Source organism: Vigna radiata, chromosome 11 (genome assembly GCF_000741045.1).
Source record: "Vigna radiata var. radiata cultivar VC1973A chromosome 11, Vradiata_ver6, whole genome shotgun sequence".
Taxonomy (NCBI): Eukaryota; Viridiplantae; Streptophyta; class Magnoliopsida; order Fabales; family Fabaceae; genus Vigna; species Vigna radiata.
Genome location: NC_028361.1, coordinates 12,703,985 through 12,714,825, shown reverse-complemented (window position 1 = coordinate 12,714,825; position 10,841 = coordinate 12,703,985). Strand labels below are relative to the sequence as shown.

Genomic DNA, 10,841 nt, shown 5'->3' with positions numbered 1-10,841 from the left:
CATGTTATACGACAATTTTCCTAAATATAATAATGGTATTATATTTATTTATTATGCGAAAGTGGGAAGCACGTTGTTGGAGATAGATGCCTCCAACAAGAATTTGTATTATTGCAAGCAAAGTGGATCTGGTTAGCTATTGGTTAAACTGCGAACCCCTCACTCACTTCACTACTGTATTAGATCCAGGTGTTCCTCATATATATAACTTCTTTTAACAACACTTTTTTAACAACTTTTTGACAACGCATACGTGACAGCTTGTGATTGGTCTGTTTTAAATATTTTTTAAACATAAATTCAAATAGACAAATAAAATGATGATACGTGTCCCGTTATAAAAAAAGTTGTCAAAAAGTGTTGTCAAAATATCATTGTCCTTTATTTTATTTTCAAATTTTTAAAATTTACTTTCTCAAAAAATTTTCTGGGAAAATTTTATTAAAAGGGAAAGTAATGAGATGTTTTCATGTTCTATGCCTTCTTTTCTTCTATTTTTAACCGTTTTATTCAAATAATAAAAAGACACCTTAAAAAATATTGCTAATAGAACAAATACTTCCCACTATACTTAATACAAAGAAAAAATTAAAACAAAAGGAATAGTTTCAAAGCAATAACAACAAAAAGTTTAATATATTATAGACTTCTTTAAATATTCCTTTGTACTACGCAATAAAAAGAGCGTTCTTTTTAGTTATGTTATTATTGTGGAATATCTATTATTTTTGTCCTTAACTAATATTTGTCAGAAAAAACTTAGTTCAATGTCTTGAATGTGATCTTCTTTTCTCTAAAAAATATTTTTCATTTCATTCAAAGACTTCAAATTAAAATGTCTGAATCTAATTCCCCTTAGACCAATAACACAATCTAATGAGTGATTTTGTTAGTAAATACGCATGATTTTTTTTTGTTATCATTGTTTATTAAATTAGTACAAATTATGCCTAATTCAACAAGTGAAGATTTCTTTTCTGTTATCATTGTTTGAATATGTGTTGCACTTAAATTTATGATAATTTATTTTAACTCCCAAAAATTTGAAAATATCTTGGGTTAGTTTTGGATATTCTTTTAAAATTTTCTCATCCTTGAATATCCTTTTAAAAAAAATTAATTTAATTTTGATTAAATATATTTCACTATTCTTTAATAAACTTAATTTAAAAAATAACTAATATTTATTTAAATTATCAAAATATTTTTATTTAAGTTTTTTTTTGGACTTGTTACACCTTCTTTCGATTGTCTCTATATAGTATAATATCTGGGTCAAGCGATTAAGAGAATTAGTCGATCTGTTAGTTGGATTGGATCTTAGTTAGGTCAGAAATTACGTGACTTATATTAAGATCTCGTAATAAGATTAAGTAAACTGGGCCGGAAGTCCAAACAATTAAGTAGCGAAATAATCAAAGATATCTGATCAAAGATATTGATGAACTGGTTATGAGCAACCGACCGAATTTTAAGATAAATCTGTTTAAGGTAAGTCTCTTTATATTATATTGGCTTGTGATAACCTATAAATACAGGGCCAAGACTAAAAGTCAGCTACGTTCTATTCGCACTCAAAAATACTCAACAATGATAACAATTCACTAATACTTTCTCGTGAGCAAAAGCTCCTCAATACACGCCTAACTTGAGTGTCAGAGAACTTGAGCATCAAAGTGTCTTTTGTAGGTATCTTTCTCTCTCACTGTCAAGAAGGAGAGCCAGCAACCCAGACTGAAGAAGAGCGAGCGGTCCAGACTATAGAAGAGCGAGCGGTCCAGGTTGTGAAAAAGCATTTGAAGACGACATAGACACAACAACAAGTTAGTCTCTCGGTCCTACAAATCCATACTGAAACAGTCTCAATTCTCACTATTTTATTTTTGTCAATCTCTTTTTTTTAATATTTTTTTACTTTGTGTCAGTCTATTTATCGAGCAAGAAAGAACTCTAATAATATTTTAAGAGGGTGATTTTTTTTTTTTTGAAAATGAATAATACCATATTATCAATTTTCGCTAAAGAGGAAACATCAAGAAGCAATAAAAGGTAATAAAAGTGACACAGGATATTTTATTGTATAGTTTTGATAATAAATTTCTATTAGTTTTGATCAAAGAAATTAAAAGAAATAAAAAGTAAATGGTCAATTAACCATTTTTGATGGGATTGTAGAAGAAAATATTGTCATGACTGAGAAAGAAGTCATTGAGGAAAAAAAAAAGGTAATGTTATGTATGAAAAGGTAAGGAGAGAGAAAGAGAAAGAGAATGAGAAAGAGAAAGAGAGAGAGAAAAAAAATAAGATTTAATATCTATTTTTATGTTGTTTGTTCAAAATAATTTTTCTATTTTTTTTTATAATTAAAGTGTTTTTTTTAAATGACTCAATTTGTTGACTACATTTAAATTTAAATGGTATAATGTCTACTTTAGTTAATATTTAATTAGTTGTACAGTTTTAAAATACGTAGCTATGTAAGGTGATAATATTAAAAGTCTTTATTACACTTTTTATATTTATATTTTATTTTATTCTTAATATATTCTTATTTTTTTCTTCCAAAACACATCTATTTCTCCTGAACCAGTTCAAATCATCTATATTACCAACCATGCTACTCGCACCAAAACCACCACCAGAATCCTCAAACCAAACCATTATCGAAAAACCACAAACTGCATCCATTACCCTTCCGAACGAAAAAATTCCAGAATCCCAAATCAAAACCCTAGCTCCAAATCGTGAGATCAAAACCTGTAGAAAAGAATCAAGAACAAAACCCCAAATAACAAAATTAAAATTCAACCTTGATTTGAATTGTTAATCTCATCCAAGCCCTTGTCGCTGTGAAGACGGTAAAGGATAAGATCCTCGCGTCGTGAAACGTTGTGTCTGCCCCCAGAAGCTCGCAACGAAGATGCTGAATCACCAACTGTTGCGACGAAAGCGTTATGCCTGAGCCATTAGAAAATGCCTCTCCTTCCCTACAGAAGCAACCCAGAATAGAGAAGAAGAAAGGAGTTTGCCCTTCTAGCCAATCACGACCCCTAACCAGAAAATGAGAAGGTGAAACCTCATACCTAGCCATTGCTCCTTGTACGACGACGAGTCTCACCAACCAAGACAAAGAAGAAGAAAAAAACCCTACGAAACTCATAAGGACACCCCAAGACTGGGTCTATTTAAGAACCAGAAAGCAGAGAGAGAAAGAAGTTTCTAATTAAGGTTGTGAATTAGGGATTTAATTAATGTTAAGTAATTTTAATTATAATAGAGAGAGTTTAATTAAGACCAAAGATATTTAACATTTTCACATCACTTTTTGTTAGGTACTTTAAAATTGGACAACTCATTCAATATTGACTAATATAGGTAATATTGATATTAACAGTAAGCAAAAAGGACAACATTGAATCATTTTTACTTAAAAAAAATAAACCACTTTGAACACCTAAAAATTAGAACAATCATTTTGAACAAAATTAATGAAGGACTATGTATTAAGCCAAAAATAAATTATCCTAATAAAAAATGGGATTCGGATAACATTATTTCTTTTTTCTTTTTTTTTTCTAATGAATGGTCTGAAAGTCTGCTCAATGAAAAAAAAGAAGCAATTAGTAACCCAGTATTGATCAAATAACCTTCATATTTCTCTAACAATATTGGTGGCGATTTCTTATGCTTTTTCTTTTTTTCTTTTTCATTTTTATCGAACCATTGCGATTCCGATTAACACAGTTAGAATGATTAATTTTTTATAATGTCTACTAAATCTTTTTATTGATTCTGACAAAAGTTGTTTTCTTCATTTTAATTGTTAAGATTGATTCGTTTTTGTTGTAGATTATAGTTTTTTTCTAGTTCAATATTAATTAGATTTTTCTCGAGAGACGTTGAGAGTACTATTTTTTAGTTTCCGTGAACTTAGATTTTTTCCATTGATTATTTATCACGATTATTAATTTTGTCGATGTTTAGAATGTGTTTTTCTCCTTTACATCAATATTATTTTTATGAATAGCTTGTTAGAATTCTTTTTAATATTAACTGGAAAAAACTTTTAGTTAATATTAATTAAGTTTTTTTGTTGCTAATATCAATAGAGAAAAGTTTTAGCCAGCATTGATAAAAAGAATTGACAAAAATAAAATTCAACCAACTTTATTAGAAAAATGACTCCAATAATCAATATTAATCTAAATAATTAAGATTGCCCTGATAATAAAACATCTGGTTTTAATGTGTTTTATGGTGCATCCTTAATCTGCTAGAAATCCAATAAGCAAGGTATTACGTCTAGATCATCAACTGAAGCAAAATATAGAGCCTTAACTTCCACAACATGTGAAATTCAATGGTTTTTATATTTTCTCCATGATTTGAAACGACCTCTACCACAACCAGTTCCTCTGTTTTGTGACAATCAATCTACTATACAAATTGCACAGAATCCAGCCATGCATGAGAGGACAAAGCACATTGAAATTGATTGTCATCTCATAAGGGATAAAGTTCAAGATGGTGTAATTAAGCTCCCGCCTATTTCTACTTCATCACAACTTGCAGACATCCATACTAAAGCTTTACATCCAACACAATTTCAATCTTTGTTGTCCAAGTTAGGGATATATATATATATATATATATATATATATATATATATATATAGCTTGAGTGGATATTGGATTTAATTTATTTTCCGTTCATATCTGGACATTTATGTTCATATATTTATATTCTGTTTTTATATTTATATTCCATTTTTATATTGCAATAAATAACTATATATATCAATTGTACTTCTCCTTATTATGAAATAAGATACACAATTTTCATCATTTCTTTTCTCGTAGCATTAACCAGATATAAAATTAATAATTATGAACTGTATCCAATCAAAAATATTTTAAAAAGTAAATTAAAATCAAATATATTCAAATTTAATATATTTCAATATATTAAAAATTACAAATATTACTTCTTTTATATATATATATATGGGTTTGTTAATTTACGTAAAGGGATTTTTCAGTTGGTACATTTTAGCAAAGTGTACCAAGTTTTAGGTGACAAAAATGTTCCTTTTAAAAAAATAACTTTAAATCCAAAGGTATTATAATAATTTTAAAATTTAAAATAAAATAAAAAAAATAAATGGTAGTTATTAAAAATCCTGATTGGTCCACGTGTATAAGAGAGTTATTAGTTTTTAATATATATTTTTTTTAAAAGGTAGTTGTTTTTTAACCAAAACGGGTTCTATAAGCCCAGACGGGTTCTATAAACCCTAAACTTTAAACCATTATATTTTTTTTAAAAGGTAGTTGTTTTTTAAAATAAAAAATAAAATAAAAAGGTAGTTGTTTTTTAAAATTAAAAATAAAATAAAAGCTAATAACTTCTCTCATGGACCAATAAGAATTTTTAATAACTATCTTTTATTTTTTTTTATTTTAAATTAAATTTTAAAATTATTAAATTAATCTTAGATTTAAAGTTAGTTTTCTTTTTTATCAGGGACATTTTTGTAACCTAAAATTTGGTATACTTTACTAAAATGTACCAATGAAAAATCTCCTTAGGTAAATTAGGAAACCCTACGAAATATAAAAGTTTAAATCTAAGTTCTCACAACTTTCATTTTGTTGTTGTGGATGTGAAAAAACAATATCCAGGACCACACCTATCCATGGTGTGAGAGAGAACGACCATTGTCAATTGTGCTAAATTTCTTTTAATTATATTAAATTTAAGAATAAAAATAAAAGGAAGATAAATTTTAATATGCGTTTTTACATTTTTAAAATTTTATTAAATCTAAACATAAAAGGTAGATAAGTATTTAATGTGAAAAAAATATTCTTTTATTTTTAACATTTTTGTTATTTCCACGGTTACCTAGAGGTTAAAAAGAAATAATGATTTTATGTTTCATGTGTTTTTTTTGTGTGAATTTTTTTTATTGTTTTGTTGTGATATGAATGTAGAAATAGTTAAAGAAAGTGTTAGAAGATTTGCAGCTTTTTTCTTTGGTTTTGATGGTTCAATTTATCAAGTCTCATTATAAATTTTTGTTTAAAGTGTGATTAAAGTAATTGTCATTATTGTGATTATTTAGATGATTTGGAAAATGAGAAATTATATTAGATTTGAAGATCTAATTTAGTTTTCTTTTACTATTTTTTAAATTAAAAATTTAGTCTGTATGACTTAGAATAAATCTAGAAAGTCTACGAGTAATATTATACATTTTTTTTGTGTTAAAATTTTTTAATATTCAAAATAGGGAAAGTAGATTAGTTTCATTTTTGGAAGTAATATGATGGACGTAATATGACAAATTTTATCTGTTAATTGGTTTAAGGTGAATACTAATAGTGTGACTAAGGATTGTCTTTGTTTTGCTTCATGTACTGATAGTTTTAGAAGAAGTCGAGGTGAATATGTGAGTAGTTTTTCAGCTTTTTTTAGAGATACAAACTTCTATTTTCTTGAGTCTATGAGGGTCATTTATGTTTTGAAGCATATGCTTGAAGGAAGTGCTTTGAGAGACTTAGTGATTCTTTGAGTTTTAGAGGAAAATGATATCTATGTTTACATTTTTATAAATATATATGGTTCAAAGTTTATAATATCTTTTGTAAAAAAAAATGGTTCTCTTGATAAATTAATTAATTTAGCTTTAATTTATAAAGAATAATATAATTGGTTTAATGTTATATTACTGTGTATTTATTTATATTTTTTTATAATATGTATAGTTTTTCTATTGGTAAAGTGTAACTTTTATAATGAGTTTAGTGTAATTACATAACTTGGAGAAAAAAAAATTCTTTTCTTTAATTTTTTTTAATATGTATTAATTCTTAAAATAAAATAAATAAAATATAACCTAATATTAAGAATATACAACTTAATTTAATGCTCGTGATTACGCTTAAATATATGTTTTTTTTTTTCATTAGTTTTGGTTGACAACTAAAAGCCACCTAACCGATAGTTTGTATTGGAGCTACAGTAGTATATTATTATTATTTTCATTTTCATGTTAGTCTGTATTACTACGGCGTCTTACATTTTGACAACATTTTTAATATAGAAAAATAACCTATGCATTTTAACATGTTCAAAAAACTTGAAATTTTCCGTATTTTTTTTTTCGAATGGGTTGGAAATTATAATATTAAAAGTCACTTTTAAAAATGACCAACTAGAGAGAAAATTTCTGCATGCATCCAAGGTTATGTTATTCTGTATAAAGATAAGAATTTTCCGTAAAGATCAACTTTACTTTTCCTTTAATTTCTTTTTCAAAAGTTGATGGTTCCTCCAACTTTCCAGGGGAATATTTTCGAAAATATTTTCATGCTGAGAATACATTCTCTTGCATCTTCAATGAAAATAAAGTTCAAATTAGTAAAAGATTTATCATCATTATATAATCAAGTGCATTAATATATATAAAATATAAAATAAGTATTCCTAAAAATACTAATTATATTTATAAAATAACATGTAATGATTTAATACTCTTATTCGAATAATATTTAGATGGAAAATGTCTAATAATAATAAATAAAAGTAAATAACAACTAAGTCAAACTATTTACATCTCTAATTATAATATGCAAATATAGTTAAATAGATTTAAGTTTGAACTGCTTATAATAAAGAACATCAAATAATTTTATTAAACTGTAAATTTAATGTCTTTTAGATCAAATAAAAACAATTATCATCATAATTTATAACTAATAAAGCTTTTTATTATCATTATTACCATAAGAATGGTTATATAAAGTTTTGTAGAAAAATAATCTTTTATATTAATTTTACACTATGATGGTTTAAAATAGTAAGTGGGACTTATTAATCCAAATAAAAATTTAAGCTTTTTATGTTACATGTATTAGTTCCCATATTGAAAAATCTATTATTAAAAGGTCTTTTCTATAATATAACAACAGTACATATAGTCATAATATTTTATAAGCCTTTTGTGAGTACTAAAATCTTTGGGTTGCAATTCTCACTTATTTTGTTTCTTTTGTCCATATCTTTTAAACAATATATCAGTTTATCTTCGCTTATATTTTCTCTTTTATTCATTGTTCTTTTAACACGTCACAAAAATATATTAGGACACGCGAAAAATCTAAAAACATTTATATAATACGTAAAAATAATATAATTATATTATTTTTTTAATTTAAAATCATAATTATATTATTATATTATTAAACATCGTATCAAATGAATGTGTTTTTCCAACAAACTTTTTCCAATATATTATCGTTAGGTATGATTTATGACAGAAACGTTTTTCTATTGTCCCATAAATACACTTTGCATAATGAAAATGAGGTTTTTGAGTTTGAAGAAGATACCTCTTAAAGACAAAGGGGGTTACTCCCTGTACCTCCCCAATTCTAACCCCCACCCCCTCATTCCATTTTTAAGATTTGTTTTATTAGTTTATTTTTTATATTAATTTTCAGATATTTTAATAATGAAATTTATATGTTTTGATGTATTATTTTTAAATATATTTTTAACGTATAAATGGGAGAGTGAGAGTTACAGAGAGCGTTTGGAGGAGGAGTGTTTCAAAAGCTTTGGTGGGGGTGGGGGTGGGAATACGAAGGAGAGGAATTTGAGTCTGTGTGTTTTGACTGAGGCAGACTGTAAAAGAGTAGGTTAACTTTAGTAAGTAAATAGGTGTAAAACGGTAAAAATAAAAAAAACATAAAGATTAATTTTGTATTTAAAAAAAATCCAAAAAAATTGGGGGGGGTGGGGGTTGGAATTGGGGAGGTACAGGGATTAACTCCCAAAGACAAAATATGCCCAGTCAAAAATACAAACTTTGACTTGGGCTTCAAAATACGGTTTTCTTCCTGTTCTCCACAGTTTTCCTTTTGCACCTTCAAAATTTACTATGATGTTCATTATAACCCTACAAATTATACATATAATTTATTAAATTAATTAGGTAAACAATAATTACTGTTTACCCTCCTGCATTTATTGCACATTGCGCTATGTTTACTCAGCACTTACCCGAAGTAATTTTCACGAACTTCATTTCTTTTTCACTGATTTCTTTTTAACGATGTTTTTCTTCTTCGTTCTTTATTTTCAACAGAATTTGCTTTTATAATGATGTTTCGTGTTCCTTCATTTTGTTGAAGTAGATATTCTCTTGGTTACAGGTATGTATTACACTGTGTTTTTCGATAATTATTTTTCACTTGTCGTCTATGTATCGATTTATAGAAATGATCACCGGATTTAGAAACCTGAAACAAAAAGATTTTGTAAGTATTCAATTTTGAAATCTGATTAGGAAACTAGATTTAGTGTAAATATTGGATTTCAAAATCCAATTTAAAATAGCATCAACTTTCAAAATCTTTTTCAAAGTTCGATATTGGGATGTCTCATATTTCCAAATAGGGTATTGGAGTGTTCGGATTTGGAAATGGAATGTCCTAGAGTTTGTTTGAAATATAGTAGTTAATTATCCAAAATTTCAAAATCTGATAGTTGAGTATCTCAAATTTGGAAATCTGGTATTGAATTGTCTTGGATATAGATATATGGCATTGGATTATTTCGGATTTAGATGTTCGATATTGGATTGTCCTGAATTTGAAAATTGAGTGTCTTAAATTTCGAAATTTATTACTTGAGTGTTTTGGATTTGAAAATCTAGTATTGGATTATCCTAAATTTCGAAATTCGTGTTAGATAATGAAAATAAATTCATAGTAGATATTTTTTTTAAATAATTATTAGAAATTAATCATCTTTGTAGGATCCATAATCATAGGCGAGAATTCCTCTTGTTTGATGTATATATTCATATTATCATATCAATGCAAATCAGGAGAAATAATCTCTAACATGGTAGTCAATATCTGATCCTCTGTAAACCCTACCTAGCCCTTCAAAAGAGCGCCTCCCTCCTCTTCCCTTTCTTTCATCTCTTCTTCTCCCTCATATCCATGGCTGACCAAACCAAATTCCACCCTGCCCTTGCTGTCAACAACGTCAAGCATTTCATCTCTGTCACTTTAGAAATGGACAAAGGTCATTATTCTACATGGGCAGAGTTGTTCAAAATCCATTGTCGAGCATACCAAGTTCTCGATCACATTCTCCCACTTACATCCCAATCAATTGACACTAATACGGAAACAATTGTTGAAGTCGATTCCGCACTTTGGTCTCGCTTGGACGCTATCGTGCTTCAATGGATTTACAGCACCATCTCCAACGATCTTCTCCACACCATCTTGCAACCAGACTCCACTGCACAACAAGCATGGGAACGACTGCAAAATATCTTCCAAGACAACAAACCCTCACGCGCTGTGTACTTGGAGAATCAATTCACCCACGTCCATATGGACGATTATCCCAACATCTCGGCATACTGCCAAGAGCTCAAAATGCTTGCCGATCAACTATCTAAAGTTGGTGCACCGGTGTCAAATCAAAGACTAGTTCTTCAACTAATTGTCGGTTTAAAGGAGAACTATGATGGGGTTGCTACTTTCATTCAGTAGACTAATCCTTTACCCCCTTTCTATGAGGCACGATCAAGGTTAATCCTTGAAGAAACTCGTAAAGCAAAGCAAGCCGCCTTGTTAATGGATTGGCAAGCGTACCAAATCGTTCAAGTAATAAAAATGGTAAGACCAAGTATCGTTTTCCCAAGAGACTCGAAAGACTTTATCGTTCGCGTGAATTAAAATAATAAGACTTGAAAATAAAAATTAATAAATTGGGTAAGAGAGTAAAATATGAACATGCAAAAGAAATTGATTCAA

General features: G+C 27.8%; 1 protein-coding gene across 1 annotated transcript; it reads left to right on the top strand.

Annotated features, from left to right (window-relative positions):
- The first annotated feature begins 10,013 nt into the window (after positions 1-10,013).
- Positions 10,014-10,577, top strand: LOC106776782. The gene has a single exon (XM_014664251.1). The coding sequence runs from the start codon at positions 10,014-10,016 to the stop codon at positions 10,575-10,577; it is 564 nt and encodes a 187-aa protein (XP_014519737.1).
- The last annotated feature ends 264 nt before the right edge of the window (positions 10,578-10,841 follow it).

Excerpts from the sequence above, each read along its gene's own strand:
- LOC106776782 (XM_014664251.1), top strand. The coding sequence starts at position 10,014 with ATGGCTGACCAAACCAAATTCCACCCTGCCCTTGCTGTCAACAACGTC.